This window comes from Hyperolius riggenbachi, chromosome 1 (assembly GCF_040937935.1).
Source record: "Hyperolius riggenbachi isolate aHypRig1 chromosome 1, aHypRig1.pri, whole genome shotgun sequence".
Taxonomy (NCBI): Eukaryota; Metazoa; Chordata; class Amphibia; order Anura; family Hyperoliidae; genus Hyperolius; species Hyperolius riggenbachi.
Window position 1 is genome coordinate 586,068,300 of NC_090646.1, and position 25,113 is coordinate 586,093,412.

The 25,113-nt window shown below is 46.2% G+C and overlaps 1 protein-coding gene across 2 annotated transcripts in view; it reads left to right on the forward strand.

Annotated features, from left to right (window-relative positions):
* HEXB (hexosaminidase subunit beta) overlaps positions 1 to 21,474 on the forward strand; it is a 67,391-nt gene extending 45,917 nt beyond the window's left edge. Inside the window, exons 11-14 of one of the 2 annotated variants that reach the window (XM_068248491.1) lie at positions 4,980 to 5,154; positions 16,339 to 16,429; positions 20,262 to 20,366; positions 21,227 to 21,474. In XM_068248491.1, coding sequence (XP_068104592.1) covers positions 4,980 to 5,154; positions 16,339 to 16,429; positions 20,262 to 20,366; positions 21,227 to 21,287 — 432 coding nt within the window. In that variant the 3' untranslated portion in view covers positions 21,288 to 21,474. The remainder of the gene's footprint in view (positions 1 to 4,979; positions 5,155 to 16,338; positions 16,430 to 20,261; positions 20,367 to 21,226) is intronic. The other variant, XM_068248495.1, reaches the window with a different exon arrangement.
* Positions 21,475 to 25,113: the final 3,639 nt, after the last annotated feature.

A 25,113-nucleotide genomic window follows, 5' to 3' on the forward strand; every position in this document is an offset into this window, starting at 1 on the left:
CGGAACAGGGAGGAATGAGCGGGGCACCCCCCCACCCACCCACCCGCTCTCTATACTGCGGGCACCTATTCCGCCTACACCTATCACTGGCTACCTATGCTGCGGCCTCCTATCCTGCCTACATCTATCCCTGGCTACCTATGCTGCGGCCACCTACTACTGGCTACACTTATCCCCGGCTACCCATGCTGCAGCCACCTGTCCTGCCTACACTTATCTCTGGCTACCTATGCTGCAGCCAACTACTACTGGCTACATCTATCCCTGGCTAGCTATGCTGCGACCAACTTTTACTGGCTACACCTATCACTGGCTATGTATGCTGCGGCCACCTACTACTGGCTACACCTGTCCCTGGCTACCTATGCTGCGGCCACCTACTACTGGCTACACCTAACCCTGGCTACCTATGCGTCAGCCACCTATCCTGCCTACACTTATCTGGCTACCCGTGCTGCGGCCAACTACTACTGGCTGCACCTATCCCTGGCTACCTATGCTGCAGCCAAGTACTACTGGTTACACCTATCCCTGGCTACCTATGCTGCAGCCAAGTACTACTGGTTACACCTATCCCTGGCTACGTATGTTGCGGCCACCTACTACTGGCTACGCCTGTCCCTGGCTACCTATGCTGCGGCCAAGTACTACTGGCTACACCTATCCCTGGCTACGTATGTTGTGGCCACCTACTACTGGCTGCACCTATCCCTGGCTACGTATGATGCGGTCACCTACTACTGGCTACACCTTTCCCTGGCTACGCATGCTACGGCCACCTATTATTGGCTACACCTATCTCTAACTCCACCAGGACTTTTGCAGGAGCAGGGTGAGCCTTTTTACAGTTTTTACTCGGCCCCCAAATCTCCCGGCGGCTTAATCAGATGTATGCCGAGGAAGTGGGGCAAACCACACAGGGGTGGGCACATTATTGTAAGGAGGGGGGCCCGGGTCTAAATAATTGTATTATAACGTAATACCGTCATGCCGTGGGATTTTTATAGACGGTTATCATATCATGGAATTTCATACCATTGCAACCCTACTGTTCATACTATGTGGCCAGTTTTAAAGAGTATATAAATTATAAATTACAGTTTGCTTTAAACGCAATAAGTTGCCAAGATATATAAAATCGCACATAATAAAGTGTGATTTTCTTACTCCCAGGGTCCTTATTCTACATATGGTCTTGAAATCCCTGCCCCCAGTGTGGAATTGGGCCAGGGTGATTTTTTTTTTTTTTTGTCTTACAAACCATAGGTGCAAAGGATGCTGGGGGATTGATGGCATAACTCCACTCCCCTCCCCCATGTCCTTCTCCCAGCCGACATCCTCTGTGAAAAGAGATGCGCTCTAATCCAGGCAGGCAGACAGACGTCTGAAATACGAATTATAGCAAACAGACTGGATAAGACAGGCTGCAGCAGTTCTCCTGTCTCTTCTCTCTGTGAAAAGAGATGTATTGTGACCCAGGCAGGCAGAGAGCAGGGGAGGGAGGGGCAAGGAAAGAGTACCAGGCTGGAGGGGAGGAGACAATGCTGAGGGTGTACTTTAGCATAAAGAGAAGGATGGGGTTGCTACTATAAATATAAATGTGAGTCTGTTCTATCACCAATACATCTCTTTTAACAAAGAGAAGAGACAGAACTGCTGCAGCCTGTCTTATCCAGTCTGGACTCGTGATTACCGCTAAGGAGGAGAAAGAGTACCGTTGGTAAAAATCACAGATCCTGTCATGCCAGGCGCTCTCTGAGGCCTAGTGCACACCAGAGCGGTTCGGTAGCGGTTTTCGATCCGCTTGCGGATGTGGAAACGCTTGGGTATTGTATTTCAATGGGCTGCTGCACACCAGAGGCGGTTTGCAGAAACTCCTACTCCCGGGCTGCAGCATTTTTTTTGATTTTGGAGGAGTTTCTGCCTCCAATGTTAAGTATAGGAAAAAACGCAAAACGCTTGATAAAACGCCAGATCTGAGCGGTTTTCCAGGCGTTTTTGTTACAGTAGCTGTTCAGTAACAGCTTTACTGTAACAATATCTGTAATCTGCTACACATACGCTACACAAAACCGCAAAACGCTTCATAATAAGAAAAAATGCTTCAAAAACCGCTTGCGTTTTGCGGATCTGCTAGCGGTTTTTGGTGTGCACTAGGCCTGAATGATGATGGATCGGGGGAGAGGGGAAGGAGGGTTGTCTCGGGGTTTATACTTCACAGTAGAAGAAAAGTCCAGTAGCTCAACTGCTGAACCATTAATCAGCACCAGGGAGTCAACTAGTCAGCACCTGGATCCAGCAAGGTGCATGAGTAGCCAAGCAAAGTAGAAAGGAAGGCTGGGTCTCTACCCGGATTTTTGCAATTAGAGTAAAACTTTTATTGTGCCATAGCAGCTGAAAACACAACGTTTCTGCCAGAGGCCTTGATCAAGTGTTAATACTTACCTGATCCAATGTCTTTGGGTCACAGGTGATGCCTTGCCCCCTCCTTGGGATCGCAGTCGTAGCCATGTTTCTGAAGACTGACAGACAAAGCTCTTCGGAACCCTCTGCCTGTGTTGCTGCGGCCTGTCCCCAGCTAGACAGCTGTCGATTAGGCACTGGCTGCTGAACTGGGGGCAAGCCACGGCAACGCAGATGGGGGTGGCCAGCACCTCAGTGGCAATATAAAAAATTATATAAAAAATCACCAGTACCGCATTTCCAAGGCGGGGAGATGTTGCCTGGGAGGACTACGACAGAACAGGTAAGTATTTAAAGGGAACCTGAAGCGAATTAAACGATTTAAAATAAACACATGATGTAGATGCAAATAAATATGACATACTTGCCTCGCCATCAGTTCCTCTCAGAAGCTCACCATTTTCTTCTTACAGTGATCCCTTCCAGTTCTGACAATATTTTGTCATATAACTGACAGAAGATATATTTCAGTTCTATCAGCTCCTGTCAGTTACAACTGACTGTGCAAGGTAATGTCCATGTTTCCCTATGGTTCATGTGGTTGATATTACAGTTTAACAGTGTGCTGACCCGGTAGCTGTTATGGGGTAATGGCCATTTTTAAAATGGAGGACAGAGAATTCCATTGATCACAGTGGACAAATGGGATGCAGAAGAGGAGAAAGTGATTGAGAAGTAGACTACACAGGAGGTAAGTATCACCTGTGTATGGTTATTTTCACTTTTTTATTTTTAGTTCAGGTTCTCTTTAACCATAACACCCCTCCAATCCTCCATCATTAAAGTACAACTGATGCGAGAAGAATATGGAGGCTGCCATATTTCTTTCCTTTTAAACCATACCAGTACCCTGGCAGCCCTGCTGATCAGTTTGGCTGCAATGGTATCTCAATTACACCAGAAACAAGCATGCAGCAAATCTTGTCAGATATGACAAGAATGTCAGAAACACCTGATCTACTTCATGCTTGTTCAGGATTCTGTGGCTAAAAGTATTAGAGGCATAGGATCAGCAGGATAGCCAGGCAACTAGTATTGTTTATAAGGAAATAAATATGGCCGCCTCCATATCCCTCTCATTTCAGTTGTCCTTGATGACAGGCTCTGTTCTTTTTACCTGAGGTACTGTTTAAAGGGACTCCGAGCAGTGCAGAAACTATGGAAAGATGCATATCATTTTAAAGCTCTCTTCCTCCTCTTTCCAATGATATATAAATTGCGCCCTTCGCCTTTTAGTTTTCGCTATTGAAATTACCGCGGCTACGATTTCGATCGCGAAAATAGAAAAAACTAAAAGGTGAAGGGCGACGATTTAGGGGTCGTCAGAAAGAGCGCTTTAAAATGATATCCATCTTTCCATATTTACATTGTATTACACAAGGCGACTTTTTCCTAAAGTCAGCAGCTCCATTCTGCTGAATGGAGCTGCTGACTTTGACAAAAAGTCGCTCTGTGTAATACAATGCAACTATGGAAAGATGGATATCATTTTAAAGCTCTCTTTTTCCAATAACCCTCCAGGACAGGTGCTACATATGCTCGGAGTCCCTTTAAACAGTACCTCAGGTAAAAAGAACAGAGCCTGTCATCAAGGACAACTGAAATGAGAGGGATATGGAGGCGGCCATATTTATTTCCTTATAAACAATACTAGTTGCCTGGCTATCCTGCTGATCCTATGCCTCTAATACTTTTGTAGCACTTATGTAGCACCTGTCCTGGAGGGTTATTAAAAACCGCATTACCAGGTAAGCTAATTTTGGTTTTCTGACGACCCCTAAATCGTCACCCTACGCCTTTTTAGTTTTCTCTATTTTCGCGATTGAAATCGCAATTTCAGTCACGAAAATAGCGAAAACTAGGTGTAGGGTGGCGGTTTATATATCATTGGAAAGAGGAGAAAGAGAGCTTTAAAATGATATGCATCTTTCCATAGTTTTTGCACTGCTCGGAGTCCCTTTAAGAATAATTGCTGAATTCTAATTCAATTTTATCGAACAGCAAAGACCTAAAATTTTAATGTCATTGAATCAAATCTGCCATAAATTGTTTGTAAAGAGTTCAAACAACCACATTACTGTAGATTGTGTGATTTGTTTAAACAACCGGTCAAATAAAAGGATCATGCTGAAATCTACCCCGGTGTGGCCAGCAAAAGGCATTACTACCCTGCTAACTTACTGGTCCTCTCAGAAGCATCTTCCACATGCTTTCCTGCATTCTGCCACGCTTCGGTCCTCAGCAGCCACAAATGGGACGCATACCACAATCTATGGAGGTGGGATCTTCTTAATTTTGAAATTTTGTATGCAAATTTGACACTTGAAAATAGACCAATAGAATTCCACCCCAGCAGGATTTGATTGGTCCATTTTCAAGCTGCATAAATTTGCATACCAAATTCTACATAAACCTGCAACAACTCTGAAGTGTTTGCATCTCACTGACCATCCCTAACAATAACTGTTTTTGAAGGTCATTCACTTTCTTTTCTTGAATGTATTTACATTACATAGCTGAATCCAGATACAGTGGTTGAAGTTTGGAAGGAAAAGAATTACAAAGAAGAGATGGCAGCAGTTACAGCTGCTGGCTTTCAGGCGCTTCTCTCTGCTCCCTGGTACCTAAACCGCATTGCCTATGGCCAGGACTGGATCCAGATTTACCGTGTCGAGCCATCAAATTTCACTGGTGTGTTTTGGTGCCTGTGTCACTTAGCACAGCTGCCCATCCTGTTGGCTAACCTGCATGTGGCATTCCCTATTTAACCATTACAGCTTCCTAGCTTTAAAGCATTTCCCTGTTGCTAGCCCTTCTAGGTCATATGACAGAACTCCAACTATTTTTTGCCTTTGAACATAGTTCTAATATGCTAATTTGGATCATCAAATCTTTCTGCTTAAAGAGAAACCGAGGTGGGTTTAAAGAATGCTATTAGGACATAGAGGCTGGTTCTGCACACTATCACCAGTCTCTGTGTCTGTACTGTCTTCCCCCAGGCCCCCCCTGCGCTCTGCTGTCCCCCATTAAAAAAAAAAACCACCATGCTAGCCACATGTACCTTGTCGCTAGCTGGCTGTTTGCCTTAATGTTGCCTGTCACCGCCGCTCCCCCGCCTCCTCTATATCGTGGCTCCCAGTCTGCATCCCTTCCCTCCCCGTTACTGTAAGCTGATTAGAGGGAAGGGACGCAGGCGGGGTTCGACTGTGATTAAGGTAAACAGCCAGCTGGCGATAAGGTGCATGTCGCTAGCGTGGCATTTGTTTTTTATGGGGGACAGCAGAGCACAGGGAGGGCCTGGGGGGACACAGTACAGACACAGAGGCTGGTGATAGTGGGCATAACTCTGTGCCCTAATGGCATTCTTCAAACCCACCTCTTGTTCTCTTTAACCTTTAGCAGCCAATTTAGTTAGAGTGCTCCAAACCAATTTGTTTTAGCAAATGTTTTATTTCTTACATTTCTTGCTTTCATTTCTATATTTTGTGCTAGCAGAGAGACGTCAAAGCATTTCAAGAATTTACAGCAGTTCTGCCAATTTCCACAACTGCATTTCTGCTGCTATAGTCATGTGATCTGATGCGATTGCAGTTTGTTTGTAATCTAAAACAGAGAGGGGGAAAAAAGGTGGGAAAACTAAAATTGCCAGATTGCAACAATAATAAAAAATGCATAGCACTGCAAATTTGATGCAGTTTTCTTGCACTTTAATACTTTTTGAAAAACACTTGCAATTGGGAAAAATTGTTTTGCAAATGCACCATACATATGGAAACCTTTCCCTGTTGTTTCCATTATTTGTGAAAGTATTATTATTTAGTACTTGTATATCCCTGACCTCTTCCGCAGCGCTGTACAGAGTACAGTGGAGGAAATTATTATTTGACCCCTCACTGATTTTGTAAGTTTGTCCAATGACAAAGAAATAAAGTCTCAGAACAGTATCATTTCAATGGTAGGTTTATTTTAACAGTGGCAGATAGCACAGCAAAAGGAAAATTGAAAAAAATAACCTTAAATAAAAGATAGCAACTGATTTGCATTTCATTGAGTGAAATAAGTTTTTGAACCCTCTAACAATAAAAGACTTAATACTTAGTGGAAAAACCCTTGTTTGCAAGCACAGAGGTCAAACGTTTCTTGTAATTGATGACCAAGTTTGCACACATTTTAGGAGGAATGTTGGTCCACTCCTCTTTGCAGATTATCTCTAAATCCCTAAGGTTTCGAGGCTGTCTCTGTGCAACTCTGAGCTTGAGCTCCCTCCATCGGTTTTCTATTGGATTAAGGTCCGGAGACTGACTAGGCCACTCCATGACCTTAATGTGCTTCTTCTTGAGCCACTCCTTTGTTGCATTTGCTGTATGTTTTGGGTCATTGTCGTGCTGGAACACGCATCCACGACCCATTTTCAGTTTCCTGGCAGAGGGAAGGAGGTTGTCGTTCAGGATTTCACGATACATGGCTCCGTCCATTTTCCCGTTAATGCGATTAAGTTGTCCTGTGCCCTTAGCAGAAAAACACCCCCAAAGCAAAATGTTTCCACCCCCATGCTTGACGGTGGGGACGGTGTTTTGGGGGTCATGGGCAGCATTTTTCTTCCTTCAAACACAGCGAGTTGAGTTAATGCCAAAGAGCTCTATTTTGGTCTCATCAGACCACAGCACCTTCTCCCAGTCACTCACAGAATCATTCAGGTGTTCATTGGCAAACTTCAGACGGGCCTGCACATGTGCCTTCTTGAGCAGGGGGACCTTGCGAGCCCTGCAGGATTTTAATCCATTGCGGTGTAATGTGTTTCCAATGGTTTTCTTGGTGACTGTGGTCCCTGCTAATTTGAGGTCATTCACTAACTCCTCCCGTGTAGTTCTAGGATACTTTTTCACCTTTCTCAGAACCATCGACACCCCACGAGGTGAGATCTTGCGTGGACCCCTAGAGCGAGGTCGATTGATGGTCATTTTGTGCTCCTTCCATTTTCGAACAATCGCACCAACAGTTGTCACCTTCTCTCCCAGCTTCTTGCTAATGGTTTTGTAGCCCATTCCAGCCTTGTGCAGGTCTACAATTTTGTCTCTGACATCCTTGGACAGCTCTTTGGTCTTTCCCATGTTGGAGAGTTTGGAGTCTGCTTGATTGATTGATTCTGTGGACAGGTGTCTTTTATACAGGTGACTAGTTAAGACAGGTGTCCTTAATGAGGGTGACTAATTGAGTAGAAGTGTCTAACCACTCTGTGGGAGCCAGAACTCTTAATGGTTGGTAGGGGTTCAAAAACTTATTTCACTCAATGAAATGCAAATCAGTTGCTATCTTTTATTTAAGGTTATTTTTTCAATTTTCCTTTTGATGTGCTATCTGCCACTGTTAAAATAAACCTACCATTGAAATGATAGTGTTCTGAGACTTTTCATTTCTTTGTCATTGGACAAACTTACAAAATCAGTGAGGGGTCAAATAATTATTTCCTCCACTGTATATGTATTGTCTTGCTAGTGGGAAAGGAGCCTTACTGTTAGTTCTTCTAGGAGCTTGTGCCTGGCAGAAACAATGTTTTATTCTTTGGCCCTCATTTTCACTACATGCAGATTTTAGTATGTTCATATAGTGAAAATGTGCACGTTAATGAAAGTCTATGTGCTCATTTGTCTTAGTTTGGAAGGAAAGAATCTGACACCCTGCTGCATGTCCTTTGCATACCGCACATCCGAATTGTGCACTATGATTCTTAATGATTCAGCCTGTAAAATGTGAAAATGTACATGTTTTCCAAAGGAATCAAAGAAGGAGAAAGTTATGTGCTAGGCATGTGTGCAATGAAGCACTTTTTTTTGTGGGGGGGTGGGGAATTTGCATGTGGATACTTGCACATAAAACACAAGCCTGTAGTGGAAGTGAGGCTTTACTCCTTGTATCCTGGTTTTGGTTAAGGCTTTACTGCATGCGCGTGTGTGTGTATATACTATGCTGCCCTCTAAGGCACAGGTTCCCAACCCTGTCCTCAAGGCCCACCAACAGCACATGTTTTGCAGAAAACCAAAAACATGCACAGGTGAGGTAATTAGTGTCTTAGCACAACCGATTATCTATCACTGTGGATTTCCACAAAACATGCACTGTTGGTGGGCCTTGAGGACAGGGTTGGGGAACACTGCTCTAAGGTACATCCAGTGCCTCAGAGACTTTTGCTTATCTACTTTGATTTGTTGCTCAATTGTGTGGTGATATTTGGCATCGCTGACTCAAATCGCCCAAACTACCTGGTTTTGGAAGGAGAAAACCTCAAAAGTCTCAAATAAAACACAACATGAACTCCTTCTGACCTTGTCAGCTTGTTCAGCGCTGAACAGCGGTAATCGGGACTATTAGTTTTTCAAAGTGTCTCTGCCAAATTCAAACCCCAACACTACAATTGTGTTCGATTATTTACACTTTGTATGTGACTATGATTGACCAAGACCAAGATGGCGCCGTGAGGCTGCCTCGGCTCACAGGGCTCCTGTGACTTTCCCTTTTATTTCCTTTTTTTGTTGTTTTCTAGCTGTTTATTAGTTAATTGGTTGCTAGCATAGCTCTCCTCGTCACAGGTGCCTTCCTAGCTGTTTTTCCAGGACCCTCGTTCTCTAGCTCTGCCGATGTATGGTACTGGGTCTGCACGCGGCCGCGACCACCCACGCTGAGCTCACCTCCATCAGCAAGCTCTCCAAGGCTGCATCGGGTGTCCAGCCGCCGTCCTGCCGAAACCAGCAAACCACTTCCACTGTCCAGCCAGTGAGGACGGACCCCTGCCTCGCAGTGACACAAGCCGCCCTCACAGAACCCCAGCGAGACACCGCTCATCGCCGCATCTCCGGCGCATCCCCGGCGCAGGACGGACCCCTGCCTCGCAGTGGAACAAGCCGCCCTCACAGAACCCAGCGAGACACACTGCCCATCGCCGCATCTCCGGCGCGGCGTCCGCATGCAGGCTCCTCCGCCTCGACACAGGTGAGGCTGGCCCGCTCCTCCCCACTGAATCGCGGGCTGAGGCCACCACTCCCGTACTGCACTGCCAGCTGAAGGCCTCCACTCCAGGCCTCCCCCAGGCCGATCTTCCTCTGCCCCGCATCGCCAGCTGCGGCCTCCACTCCAGGCCCGATCTTCCTCTGCCCCGCATCGCCAGCTGCGGCCTCCACTCCAGGCCCGATCTTCCTCTGCCCCGCATCGCCAGCTGCGGCCTCCACTCCAGGCCCCCCTCATGTGGATCCTTCCTCTGCACCGCCAGCTGAGGCCTTCCCACGTGCCGATCCTCCTCCACACCACCAGCTGAGGCCTCCACTCCAGGCCTCCCCACGTGCCGACCCTCCTCTGCAACGCCAGCTGAGGCCTCCTCAACAGGCCCCCCCACGTGCCAATCCTCCTCCACACACTGCAGTATACTGAAGTCCCTCAGCCTCCGAACAGAGACGGCTGGTAGTCCACTGCTCCATCAACTTCACACAGGATACACCAGGTGAGAGTCCAGTCTGCTGGGTCTGGTGCATCACTGTGATTGTTTCTGTGTAATGCTGGCTGCTGAGGTAGCTGCCAGAATATTTCCCTGCCTTCCACCAACCTACCTAGCACCGCTGAAGGGCCACCTACTTAACCACTTTACCACTTACCTACCTAACACTGCTTCCTGGGCTGCGGCCACACACCACTGCATTTTCACCTCTGCAGGCAGGCTATATGACCATGCGTATCTGTTTGTTTTGATCTGCGGAGGGGTTACAATTTGAACTGTACTAGCGGGGGTTCACTAAAGGGTCGTTGCGCTGTTCCGCAGGATGGTGATGAACTGGGGCAAACTGCTACCGTGGCTTGAGGAAATATGGACTGTGTTGCACTGTTTACAATGTCACATAGGGACTGTTATCGTAGCGCACTGCGTTTGACACAATATTAAGCTGGATTGCACTGTTACTGTAGCTGGGTCGCAGTATGGACTGTATCGTACGGCACCGCTGAGCAATCACTGCAAGTTGCCTCGGCGCCCACTTGGCGGCCCCACACCCATGCCCTCTCAACCCACACGCCTCACCTACACCAGATCACAGCTCCTTAAATGGGAACCCTGCGCAGCCCTACACCCAGAGGACAGGCTCCTGTTTGACTCCGTCTGGAGCCATATTCAAATAATCACTGCCCCAGGGTCAGGGCCCCATGGCGGCCAGCGACGGAGAGGCTGCCGAGCCGGCGTCCGCGTGAGACTAAGAAGGAAAGGACTGCGATCAGCCATCCCCGCGGTCCTCCTGGCAAACGTCTGCTCTCTCACAAATAAGTTAGACGAACTGCGGCTCCTCAGCAACAGGAGGGAACTTGGCAGCAACACCCCAGTCTTCTGCTTCACAGAATCATGGCTACACGACGGCATCCCTGACAGCGCCCTCCATCTCCCTGGCTTCAACATCATCCGGGCAGACCGCGACAGCAAGCTCTCTGGGAAAAGGAGAGGGGGAGGCATCTGTTTCTACATCAGCTCTGCCTGGTGCTCCAACACCTCTGTTCTCGCCAAGAGATGCTCCCCAGTCCTGGTGCTCCTTCTGGTAAACTGCCGACCCGTTTACTCACCCAGGGAATTTTCCTCCTTCGTTCTTGTTGGGGTGTACATTCCCCCTGACGCTGATGTCAAAACGGCCCTGCGCGAACTCACCGACACCATCACACAGTGGGAGACGTCCCTCCCGGACTCGTTATTTATCATCTTGGGGGACTTTAACAAGGCCAACCTACGCCAAGAGCTGCCACGCTACCACCAGCATGTCACCTGCCCCACCAGGAACGCCAACACTCTGGACCACTGCTATACGGTCCTGAAGGATGCATACAAGGCAACCCCGTGGGCAGCACTAGGCTCATCGGACCACTGCATCATTCACCTGATACCCACCTACAGGAGACGCCTGGAAACTGCAAAACCAGTCCTAAGATCCAGCAAAGTATGGTCGGACGAGGCTAAACTTCAACTTCAAGCCTGCTTCGACTGTACGGACTGGATGGCTCTGGAAACACCGAACCTAGATGAGTGGGCAGACATTGTATCCTCGTACATCAGCTTCTGTGAGGACCAGTGTGTACCTACAAAAATCCGCAAACACTACCCCAACGACAAACCATGGTTCTCCAATAAACTTAGGCAATTGCGCAGATGCAAGGAACTGGCGTTCAAGTCGGGTAACCGTGAGGAGTATAGGAGGGCAAAAAACACCCTAAACAGGGAACTGAGGGCCGCCAAAAAGAACTATGCAGTAAAACTGGAACAAAACCTCTCCTCAAGGGACACAAGGACTGTCTGGAAGGGGCTTAAGGCTGCCACGAACTACAAGCCCCCACCCCAGCACGCAACCCCCAGCTCCGAGCTTGCCGAAAACCTCAGCGAGTTCTATTGCAGATTTGAGAACCTGCCAGTTCCAGCAAGGCCCCCTGAGCCTCCTGCCCTCTCCCCTGACTTAGCTGCCCCTCCCCCAAGCCCACCCCCTCTAGCGGTGAACAAGGACGATGTCAGGAAACACTTGTCAAAGTTAAATGCAAGGAAAGCCTCAGGCCCAGACGGAGTTTCACCAGCCTGTCTGAAAACTTGCGCGCAGCAGCTTGCTCCTATTCTCTCATCCATCTTTACCAAGTCCATCCAGGAAGGCAGGGTCCCTGCTTGCTTCAAGAGGTCCACAATCATCCCTGTCCCCAAAAAACATGGTGTCTCAGACCTCAACAATTTCAGGCCGGTGGCTCTCACATCTGTCATCATGAAATCCTTTGAAAGCTTGGTTTTGCCTCTCCTCAAGCTGTCCACTGAGTCCCTGCTGGACCCGTTCCAGTTTGCGTATAGAGCAAACAGGTCTACTGACAACGCCATAAACATCTGCCTGGAGCTCGTAAATGAACACCTGGATAGACCTGACTCATACGCCAGGATCCTTCTACTTGACTTCAGCTCGGCGTTTAACACCATCAGCCCCCAAATACTTCGAGAGAATCTTGCTGCCCTCGGAGTCCACCCTACCCTTCGCCTCTGGATCACAGACTTCCTAAGCGACAGATCCCAGGTCGTCAAGCTGGGCACTATCATCTCTCAACCAAGGACCACCAACACAGGGGCCCCTCAAGGTTGCGTGCTGTCGCCGTTCCTATTCTCCCTATACACAAACAATTGCAGGTCCACTGCAAACTCCGTCAAAGTCATCAAGTTTGCGGATGATACCTCCGTTGTTGGCCTCATCTCTGGGAATGATGAACAGGAGTATCGCCTTCAGGTTGACAGAATTTGCCACTGGTGTAAGGAGAACGGCCTGGTCCTGAACACTGGAAAAACGGTTGATGATTGTAGACTTTAGGAAACAAGCCACCACCCCACCCCCGATCAGCATTGATGGCATGGTAGTTGAGAATGTCCCCTGCACACGCCTCCTCGGCACGACAATCTCTAAGGACCTGACTTGGAAAGCCAACACAACCTCCACCCAGAAAAAGGCCCAGCAGAGACTATTTTTCCTACGTCAACTGAAGAAGTTCGGTATGGCCCATGAGCTTCTGACGAGCTTCTACACAGCCACAATTGAATCTGTTCTCTGCTCCTCCATCCTGGTCTGGTACGCTGGCTCCTCCGCCAGCGACAGACACAAACTGCAGAGGGTCATCAGATCAGCGGAGAGAATCATCGGGAAACCACTCCCCTCTCTTGAACAAATCTTCAACTCAAGACTGTGCTCCAGAGCTCAAAAAAATAGCTAACGACCCGTCCCACCCAGGCTTTCGCTTCTTCAGTAGACTCCCCTTAGGCCGGAGATTCCGATCCATCTACACCAGGACCACAAGGCACAAGAACAGCTTCTTCCCCTCAGCCGTAAACTACCTGAACTCTTAGACTCTAAATCTGACCGCATGGTAGCATATTGCTATGTGAATGTATCCAAATGTGACCAATTTCTATAACTGTATCTTTATATTGTTGATGCGTACATGTAGTTGTATTGTATGTCCTGTTCTTTCTCACACTTGCCCTGTACTTGCCAAACCCAATTCCGGGCACGGCCCAGTCGTGCTTGGCGAAATAAAATATTCTGATTCTGATCAGCATCCAGGTACCCGGTTTGAATGCCAGTCAGGGCACTATCTGCACGGAGTTTGTATGTTCTCCATGTGTCTGCATGGGTTTCTTCTGGGCACTCCGGTTTCCTCCCACATCACTCCGGTTTCCTCCCACATCCCAAAAAACATACTGATAAAGTTAATTTAATTTCCCCCTAAAAATTGGCCTTAAACTACGTTGGAGATAAGCAGGGATTAGAGTGAGAGCCCCTCTGAGGGACAGCTAGTGAGAAGACGATATGCTCTGTAAAAGCTATGCGGAAAATGTTATATAAAACCTAAATAATACTAATGTTTTCAACATCAATTTAATAATTTGGAATCGATGATAAAAATCAGCCAGATACTTAAGGAGAGGGAAGGCTCTGGGTCCTAAAGAGCCTTCCAGCTCCTCTATTGGTCCCCGTTCCAGTGCAGGATCCCACGTAGCAGTATTCAACCAATTTAGTCAAATGCTCTCTCTGCGGCCGAAGGGAGGCTTCGGAAGTCTTCGGGAGCCCAAGTGCTTCAGAAGACGGGCCGCTCCATACTGCACATACGAGAGCCTTCTCTCACGCATGCGCAGTATGGAACTGTATGTCTTTAGGAGGACTCTGCTCCCGAAGACTTCTGAAGTCCATCACTACGTGGGATTCAAACGGAGGAGCTACCGCTGCAATGAGGGGACCGGAAGAGGGAAGGCTCTATAGGACCTAGAGCCTTCCCTCTACATAGGTAAGTATCTGGCTGCATATTTTTTTTTTTTTACGTTCCCATTGACTTTAATACATATTTGATTTCAATACATGTTTATTGTTTCCACAGAGGGAAATCAAATAAGTAAATGTAGCTCCCTGTAGAAACCACCCTGCTGTTCTGTGACTTTGACTGGTAGTCCCAGGTTCTATTCCCGGCCTGGACACAATCTGTGTGGGGTTTGTGTGATCTTTCCGTATTTGCATGGGTTTTGGGCAATCTAAAGCATACTCCTAGGTGAATTGCTCCTCCTTTCAAGTTGGCCTTAAACTACCGTAGCAAGCAGTGCTTCTACGGAGGCTTGATCCGTAGAAGCGTTGACTGCGGGAAACGGCCGTCAGGCTACCAGTGCCCTGCACCCACCACCACACTGCTGCCCGCCAGGGCCGGTATGTGCGCATCTATTTTCATGTCTTTGCACAGGCTCATGTACTTGTAATTGATGCTGAAACTCCTCACCATTTCCAAAAACCAGTTATCTGCAGTGCCGACCTGCTTCTCATTGCCTCTCCCTATCTTATAACCGTACTGCACCTGCGCAGGACACTCTCGCCGACAGGAGCGCGAACGACTGTGTGCATGGGCAGCGTAAGCGCAGTAGCCCCACGAAACTAAGCTGCGGTGGGGGGTCAAAGGATTGTTGAGGACCGGTGCGGGCACAGGGTGGCTGCAGGGGGCTGGTAGAAAGAAGCCCCAGGTAAGTGAGTCTCTTTTTCATTACTTCGGTTTAGGTTTTTATTTATTATTATTCATTGATAAAGCACCAACATATTCCGTGTCGCTGTACAAAATAGGAAAACAAGGGGTACATAATGATTCAAACAATGATATACATCAAATATGGACACTGGTACAAAATGCAGAACTGGTGGTTACAATGACAGATGTAACATGATGAATAAAATGTGTAACGGAGCAAGCTATTAAATAACATTCCAAGACACAAAAGGGTGAGCGTGCCCTGCCCTTCCGAGCTTACAATCTAAAGGAAAGGGGGGATACAAAAGGTGGGGGAAGTATACAGTATACATACAGGCATTGCATACAGGACAGCTAAGTTATGGGCAATCCTGTAGCAAAGAATTTCCAAAAGGGTGTGTGTGTGTGTGTGTTACGTGTTCTTAAATTCATTAAAACAAGAATTGGTTCAAAAGTCTCAAATCTGTAACAATTGTTTGTTTAATAGAAATGTTCCAACTTCGCCAATAAAGGTTCTCTGTTATCAACACCAATTGCTGAACCCTTTCGGTCGACCGAATAAAAAATAATTGATTTACAATCAGTCTAATAAAATAATCCAATTGACTGCTCAATCATATGGAAAAGATCCCTTTGTGTATGTCAGGGTTTAGGCTTTCTTATCTGTAAGGATTCTAACAAGTGACAAATTTGTACGCAGATTAAAGTGTACCCGAAGTGACATGAGATAAACGTGTATGTACAGTGCAAAATGTATTAACTAGGCTGTATTTGGTTTTTCATTTTGCTGCCTGAAAGTTAATTTTCAGGCAGGCAAGTGACAGCTTGTTGGGAATATAGTAAACCTCACTTATAAGCCATTACAGCCATAAAGGTTTTCTTGGCAGAATACAACTTCTGAGGGCAGGAGGGAGCTAGAAAGAGGTCAGTAGGTCATGTATTGTAACCCTGGGACTCTTAATAGACTGCCATTGAGCAGAGGCAATAAAACATGCAATCTACTTTGTAAATGTTTAAATATAAAATTAAAACCATGGGATATCTTAGTCATTTTTAGGAGTAGGGGGGATGTATACAATTGTTTCTCATCAGTTTTTCACCTCGGGTTCAGTTAAAGTCCTGTGTCTGAAATTGGCATGCGGATGCTTTGTTGCAAGCTTGAGGTGAAGGAAAACCAGGAATGGCAGCTTGCATGCTTCAGTATGGGTTTTAAATCTTTCAGTATGCCTTTTAAACTCCTAATGTAAATGTATGTTGTGAACATTGGTGGCAGTGATGTAACGCAGTTAAACATCTTGTGCGTGAAGATTTCACTTCTGCTTTTTTTCCTTTCAGGAACTGCGAAGCAGGAGAGTCTTGTGATCGGAGGTGAAGCCTGTTTATGGGGTGAATTTGTTGACGTTACAAATCTCAGTCCAAGATTGTGGTATGTTTGCTATCTCCTTGCTCTGTATGCAGAATGTATAGCTGCTGATGAGAAATAATTAGACCCTTATCTAGCTAAATAAGCAGGGGAACACAGGGCAGTGGATTTCTTCAGCAACTATAGGTGGAATAATGACCTTTCTTTGTGTGCTGTGCAAGAGTTCGGAACCGCTTCTGTACCAGCAGCCTCTGCCCCTTTAAGGACCAGAGACTGCTGGTACGGTAAAACGCTGCTTCCTGACAAATCACCGCACATACCTGCTGGTCACGACACTGCCCCATTGTCACAGGCTCCCTTCTCTGCCATCTCTACGACGGCAGAGTGTTCACAGCCGGTCAGGAGCTGCTTTCATTGGCCCCTGACGCGGTCTATGAATGGGAGCCAATGTGATTGGCTCTCCGTGATCACGTGGTCAGGAGCCAATAAAAGTGGCTGCTTACAGAGCTCTGCTGTCTTATAGATGGCAGAGTGAGTGACTTGCGGCGGGTTCAGATCGGCGAGATTGGTGCTAACGCCGGGGAAGCGTCGTTCATCAGGACGAGAATCTATGTCCAGTCAGAGCGGCAGCACCTCCTGCTGAGTGTAGATTCGAACTGCGTCGGTCCGGAAACAGGTAAGGTGCGTACACACCTGTGAAATGTTGCCCGTCGGGTATTGGTACCTGATCCCCTTGGGTGACCTCGCTGGGCAGGCCAGTAAGGGGGCGTGCAGAAGGACGACGCGTGCGTGAAGTTACGCGGTGGGCTTGGGATCGGGATCTTCAAAGAAGTTGCCCGCCAATTGGGTGAGAAGATCTGCCGGGCAGATTGCTAGTGGGTTGGGGGCTGGCGTACACCAGCTTGTAATTGGCTGTGGCGGTCATTATCGACTGACTTAAAGGGAACCTAAACTGAGAGGGATATGGATGTTTACTTTTAAACAATACCAGTTGCCTGTCAGTCCAGCAGATCTCTTTGGCTGCAGTAGTAGCTGAATCACACACCTAAAACAAACATACAGCTAACGCAGCCTGACTTCAGTCAGAGCACCTGATCTGCATGCTTGTTGAGGGGCTCTGGCTAAAAGTATTAGACACAGGATTAGCAGGAGAGTCAGGCAACTGGTATTTTAAAAGGAAAAATCCATATACATCTCAGTTTAGGTTCCCTTTAAAGGATACATCCAGGCACAATAAAAAACAAAATCCACTTACCTGGGGCTTCCTCCAGCCCCTGGTAGCCGTCCTGTGCCCTCGCCGCAGCTCTGGTGGCTCCCAGTGTCCTGCGCTGCAGAAGCCGACCTCGCCAGGTCAACTTCTTGTGCCTTCCACTGCGCGGGTCACATGGTTTGACTGACGTCATCAGCTCTGTACTGCGCAGTAGTTGTTCGTCTGCACAGTACAATCCTGATGACATTGTCCAGACCACGTGGCTAGCACGGTGGAACTCATAAAAAGCCAACCCGGAAGCCGACCTAGCAAGGACGGCTTCTGCAGCGTAGGACACCGGGAGCCACCGGAGCTGCGGCGAGGGCACAGGTCGGCTACCGGGGGCTGGAGGAAGCCCCAGGTAAGTGGATTTTGTTTTTTGTTATTTTACTTGGACCTACCCTTTAAGTCAAATGTGTGTAAGCCTTTTGGACTTGTTCACAATATGAGCGTTTTTTTCTTTTTCTTTTTTTTTTAAGTGCTGGCAATTTTAGAAATAGCTTTAAAAAGTGCTTGTGCGCCCTGCTGGTCTATTTGGGGGCGGTAGTGCCTGAATAACACCAGAAACTAGCATGCAGCTAATCTTGTCAGATTTAAAGGGAACCAGAGACAAAACACCCTCATGTATTTTACCATATATATCAGTGGGAACATTAGAGAATACACCTACCCTGCTCTCCGTTTCATTCTTCACTCCTCAGATTGCTTCTTAAAGAAAACCTGAACTGAAAATAAAAGTTTAAATAAACATTCACACATCATACTTACCTGCTGTGTAGTCTACTCATCAATCTCTTTCTCCTCTCCTGCATCCTGTTTGGCCACTGTGATCAAGGGAATTCTCCATCCTCCATTTTGAAAATAGCCATTACCCCATAACAGCTTCCTGGTCAGCACACTGTTAAACTGTAACATCGCTCACTTGAGTCATAGGGAAACATGGACACATCAGTTCTCCTCTCAGCTGTAACTGACAGCAACTGACATATAACTGATAGCAACTGATATATTTCAGTTCTGACAAAATGTTGTCAGAACTGGAAGGGATTATTGTCAGAAGAAAATGATGAGCTTCTGAGAGTAACTGATGGCAAGGTAACTATGTAATGTTCATTTGAAGTTACCTCGAGTGTTTATTTTAAATAATTTTACTCAGTACAGGTTCTCTTTAACAGCCCAGATAAAATCCCCGACTGAGCATTGAGGGGATTTTATCTGGGCTGATGAGAAGCAATCTGAACAGTAAATAATGAAACAGAGAGAGAGTAAGGTAGGTGTTTTCTCTAATGTTCCCACTGATCTATATGGTAAAATACATGAGGGTGCTTCATCTCTGGTTCACTTTAACAATAATGTCAAACACCTGATCTGCTGCAAGCTTGTTCAAGCTCTATGGCTAAAAGTATTAGAGGCAGAGGATCAGTAGGACAGCCAGGCAACTAGTATTACTTAAAAGGAAATAAATATGGCAGCCTCCATATCCCTATCACTGCAATTGTTCTTTAAGAACCAAACCTTTGCGGCACTTGGGTTCTTCCCATAGGAATCAAACACTCCAGAATGTTTTCATAACATTCAGTATTCTATGTTTTTAGAATAATGGAACATAATCCCACACTGAGAGAATCTCATCAATCCAGATCAAAGTCACGAAAATTCAGCTTCTGAGGCTGGTTTCATACTGCACATTACCGCACCGCCAAAACCAGGCCTTCAGGGAATACCGCGTTAGTACATGGTATTTCCTGTCTGGCATTCGGCCAAGCAGGAGGGGAAGTGCACTTGCGGTCACTTCCTGCTTTAGGTATGTGGAAGTGCGCTTCGGCATGCTCATCGTAACGTCGATGCACCACCGCCAACTCTTTTTTTTTTTTTTTTTTTTTTTTTTTTTTTAAATCCCTGCATCTCCATAGACTAACATGACTTCTGGTCCAGCGCAGATATGCGTGGTAGCATAGTTATGGATCCATGTCAGGAGAACTTCCGGTGCGCTGCAGCGCTACGCAGGTAATGTGAACTTCCTTAGAGACTTTCACTACCCAACGTCTTTCTCCAAGAAGTTGCTTGGAGAAATCTGAATATACGTCACTCTAGTATATAACCGCACCAAGGAGAAAGGATAAAATGGGTTAATGTGGCTATACATCTAGCGATTTGGCTGTATGATCAACCATTCAATTTAATCAAGTGGCCGATATAATGTTGAATCTACAAACTTTCGGTCTGTCGCACAGGAATCTGCTACTTACATATTTGACACTAAATCGATTTTTGCATTCAGAGCATGGAGACACAGCATTTGGTCAGATCGATTAGTGAAGGTAAATTGCATAGGATATCACTTGTAGTGCGTGGGCCACCAGTCGATCAATCGCACGGAAGTTGATCGCCCAATAAAGTTGATCGAATCAGAATCGCTAGATGTATTGCTACCTTTAGTAACTGGGTCCTTGAGTGAAAAAATGTGAGGTACCAACAGATACAACCGTCCTATAGTAACGATAATAAAAAAGTGAAATGCTTATGTGAAAAAATTCCAGGAAGTAACTGAACGCTTCTTTTATTGTGTAACTTGTAGAAGAAAGGTGAGTTTCTATTATGTGAGGTTTTAGCATGCCGTAAAATTTGTTCTGCTGTCTCATACAGGCCGCGAGCCAGTGCAGTCGCTGAAAGACTCTGGAGCAGCAAGGAGGTCACCTCCATTGAGGATGCTTACAACAGACTTGTCCAGCATCGGTGCCGTATGGTTGGGTAAGTACTAACTACACAACTAATCTCTGGAAATGCTGCTTATTTTTTTTTATGCTGTAAAGTTTACAGATGAAACTGTACACATTGTCAGATCACTTTACGACTGATGTCAGCAGTTGGGTTGCTCCCTTGAACAATGTATGGTTAGACCAGGGCTGGGCAAACTTTGAGCGCCCTGGGCTCTATGCTTTGGACTGCATTCCTTAAATTACAACCCTCCTCCTTCCCTGCTGAGTTGCAGGCGGCAGGGGACTTGACACTCACCTATATCACAGATTCCTGCGGACAAGACAGCATATTACATGTTGGCTGATAGCGTGTAATACGCTGTGACGTCCTGTTGCCATGGAGATGAAACATGGGAATCTGATTGAGGTGACTTTTCAAGTCCCCTGCCGCCTGCAGGGAGAGAGGAAGGAGAGGAATCCGGCCTGCGGATAGGTAACAGCGCCTGACGCTCCTACAGACTGATCACTTTTTTTAAAGAGACACTGTATTGACCTGATGAAGCGGGCAGCGACCCGTGAAACGTGTTTCCGGTGCTAATAAAGAATATTTCATTAATTTTAGTGGTTTGTGCTCGTATCGGCAGCACATATGATTTTAGGGGTTTACTGCCTTCAGCTCCTTTACAAACACCACTCATTTAACTCCTCTTCCTTTGGGGTGCCTCTTACCTTCCAGTTGAACTATGTCAAGGGTTGCTAAAGAGTTAGTGAAATGGTAATTATGACTAATATTGTGTATCGATTGTAATTCGGATGCACTGTATGTACTGGTTATTTAAATAGGCATGTATTCGGTACATTTATAGAAGAAAAGTAATCCTAGCATTAACCAGTCTCTTCTTGTTTCCTCAGGCGTGGAATAGCAGCAGAGCCTCTCTATGTTGGATTCTGTGACCATGAAGACAATATCTAGGCACAGTGTAACGTGTCAGCCATTGCTGGCAGGGAATATGTGCTTTATTCTGGGACAAAACATGCACTATATGAATCACATCTGCTGATTTTATTCTGTAAAGATTGAAAGATGATTTATTACTTTTTTTTAAAGTACATGTCTGACGGATTACAATTTTGTGTAATAAAATCTTTTCAGTACCAAACGTATTTGTGGTTTTTGTTACCTCTTTGCACTGGAAATGAGGTGAATTCTGTTGCCATTAGGGATGGTCGGAAATGCAGACTTCTGATTCCATGGAAATTTCAATTTCCGCCAATGCCTATTCGTGATTCTGCCGATTTCTGTTTTCCAATTCCAAAGTAGTCTCGCCTTTGGTCATTTTGTGCATTCTCCGATTGGCTAAATTCAGCAGAGTCCCAGATATCCAGAACTCAACTAGCCAGAAATCTCAACCAAGCTGAACAAATCACCGGCAGTACTACAGTGGTGAAGGCTAACTTCTTAGGCCTTTTGTAGGCTCTGCTCTGCTTAACTACCTAAAAACCGCCCCACACCAATGGGCGTGGACGCGGTGGCAGCCCCAGGACCACCCAACGCTAATTGGCGTCAAGTCCTGGGGCTCTGATTTGCAGGAGATCGCGTGCATCTCCTGCGATCAGCAGCAGCGCTGTACTGGGGACAGCTGTGTGACACGGCTGTCCCCCTGGGGCACAAAAGAGCGATCGGCTGGCTGGGGGAGGCAGAGGAAAGGGTTTTTTTAATCTAAAATCGTAACAAATATTTATTTACAAAAAATAAACTGGGGGGCGATCAGACCCCACCAACAGAGAGCTCTGTTGGTGGGGGGGAATCACTCGTGTGCGGTGTTGTGCAGCCCTGCAGCTTGGCCTTAAAGCTGCAGTGGCCATTTTAGCGAAAATTGGCCTGGTCTTTAGGGGGGGTTTACCACTGTGGTCCTTAAGTGGTTAATCACGGTTCCATGGCTCTCCCAATTTTAATATACTTTTAGAGCTCATTTACACTTATGTGATTAGCGGGCAATTCCTGCTAATTGCTAATGCTGTTATCCTATGGCAGTGAACTCACTGCCGTGATTGGTGATCGCGGGCATTTTGCGATTAGCACCAATCATAAACTTGTTACCTGCAGCATTTTCTGGGCGGTTCTAGAGCGATATCAGTACAGTGCTTATAAAGTGCTGACTGTGATCGCTCTGGAATCGTGGAAGTGTCCAGAGATTCTTACCATGCTAATCGCCAGGGCTGAGGAGTCTGAGCAATTTTGGGTACTCTGAGTCTGTGATTTCATAAACTAAGGAGTCGGATGATTTTTGTACAAAATCCACAGCCCTGGTAAGTATTAGACTAAGGGGTTGGAGTCGGAGTCAGAGCCATTTTGGGTACCCGGAGTCTGAGTCAGTGGTTTCATAAACGTCGCAGTTGGAAGATTTTTGTACCGACTCCACAGCCCTACTAATCGCAGTAAAACCACTTGCGCAAAACAAGCGCAAAGCGCTCCCTTTTTGCCTTTTTAGATGTGAACAGGGCCTAATTTACTGTCTTAACATTTAATACCGAGTTCATGGTATCTGGAGTGGGGTATTGTATTGTATTAACTAGACCTATTTTTAACATTTAATCTTAACCAGAAAGCACACATATCGTGCATCAGCCAATCCCCGTTAGTGCCAGATAAGAGACTCTACTGTACATCTAAAGTGACGCTGCATTCTGATTGGTTTCAGAATTCTGTGATTGGGCTTAAATTACCAAGTTGCAGCAATTCTGCAGAAATCCAACTTCTGGTCGGAAAATGCATTTCCAAATGAGCATCCCTAGTTGTCCTGCCCTATTTGACCGTGTCAGTAACTTCATTGCATTGAGAGCTAAATACCCTTTTTCATTTGACCTTAAAACAAAACACTTTGCTGCCCGGTTGTTTTTTGTTGATAAAAGTATATACTTCTGTTCCATGCTAGTAATTTCAATACTGTTAGTACCGGTAATCGATTCATGTCTAACCATAAGCGTGCAGCATCCAAGTCAGGACTAGAGGTGATTAATCATATGCTAGTTTTCCCACGTCATTCCAAATTGCTTGCCGTTTGGAATGAAGTCAATCATGGCAGCTGCTGCACCGTGATCTGGGTACAGGTGACGTTACTTTTGCGACAAAAGCAAGTAGGATAAGTGTATGGGCAATAAAGATTAGGGAAACTGGTTTTTAGTGTATGCTATGCCAAACTTGACTTCTGATTTAAAGCTCACCATTATTGTAAGAACCTGTGCATACAACGGACTATGGGCGAGAGTGCAGTTTTTATACAGTCTTTGAAATTACCAATCACTTCACTGATGGCAAAGCTAAATACACATCCAGTTTGCCACTCAAAAAGATTGTTTGTGATTGTTTTGGGTGACAGTTTAGTAATAATCGCCATACAGAGTCCCTGTACACCGAGCTTCAGAAGGAACTACAGCAGTGGCTGTTCATGTACATCCATCGTGGCAGACTGCCAATAGGAATAGCTGTACTCAAGCTATATTGGCCTATAAACTATCATTTTGGGAAGCAAAAATCTTGGATGTGTAGTATTAAATGGAACCTAAAGTGAGTAATATGGAAGCTGACAATATTTATTTCCTTCTAAACAATACAAATTGCCTGGCTGTCCTGCTGAGCCTCATAATACTTTTAGCAAATGACCCTGAACAAGCAGGCAGCAGATCAGGCGTTTCTGACAAGATTAGATGCATGCTTGTCAGGTGTGTGATTCAGACACTACCGATGCAAGAAAGATCAGCAGGATGCCAGGCAACTGGTATTGTTTAAAGCAGAAGCTCTGGTACAAAATTAGATATTTACTGAAAGAGAGGGAAGCCTCAGTATTCTATTCAGGCTTCCCTCAGTGCTGAGGCACCCCTTGCTGAGCACTCACCTGGTTAAGATTGGTGACAAAACCATTGTCGCCAATCATATCAGGGCCGGCACCTCCTCACCCACCTGTGTGGCCACGCCTGCATAGTAAGCTGCAGCCGCTCATGTACGAGCAGTTCCGTGCTACTGTGCATGCGTGGCTGCACTCTTAATAGTGGAAGAGTGTGGCCCCGAAGTGGAGGGGGCCACACTGATTAAGGGGGGCAGAGCACGGCTGGAATCCGGAGACTTCCCTCTCTTTAGGTAAATAACGCTTTGAGCTTTGGCTCAGGTTCCCTTTTTAAAAGCAATTAAATCTGGCAGCCTCTATTTAGCCCTCACTTCAGGTTCCTGTTAAAGTGTAACTGTCACAAAATCAAAAATCACTTTATTTTTATCTGGTAAACAAGTAATAAGGATTCTAACCAGGCAATCCAAAAGTTAAAATCACTATTACTTTTCTTATTGATAAATGATCATTCCCTAGATTATCGGACTCTTATTTGGTACATCTGCTGCACAAAGGAAGTTGCAGGGAATGCTGGGTTGTCCTTTCTTTCTTCTCTACTTTCCCCTCAGACTTAACTAATCCAGCCTGATTAGCTGAAGCCTCTTTCCCTCCTGATTCCCCTCCCACACCTCTGTTCCTCTCGAATTGGCCAATATTTCTCATGCTGACACAATGCACTTTCTATTGCAGAGCTGGATGGGAGTGCCTGAAGACTGGGAGGAGGGCGGACAATACATACATAATCATGCAGAGGAGAGTAAGGGAGGAAATGACATCAGGATCGGCTTCAAAATAGACAGTTAAAATAGAGAATCCATTAAAATCACAAAATCAAAATGTGGACAGTGCAATACATATGTAAGTAGAGCAAGTATTTATCTACTTTATGTGTTTGTTTTTTTCTGAGATAGTATG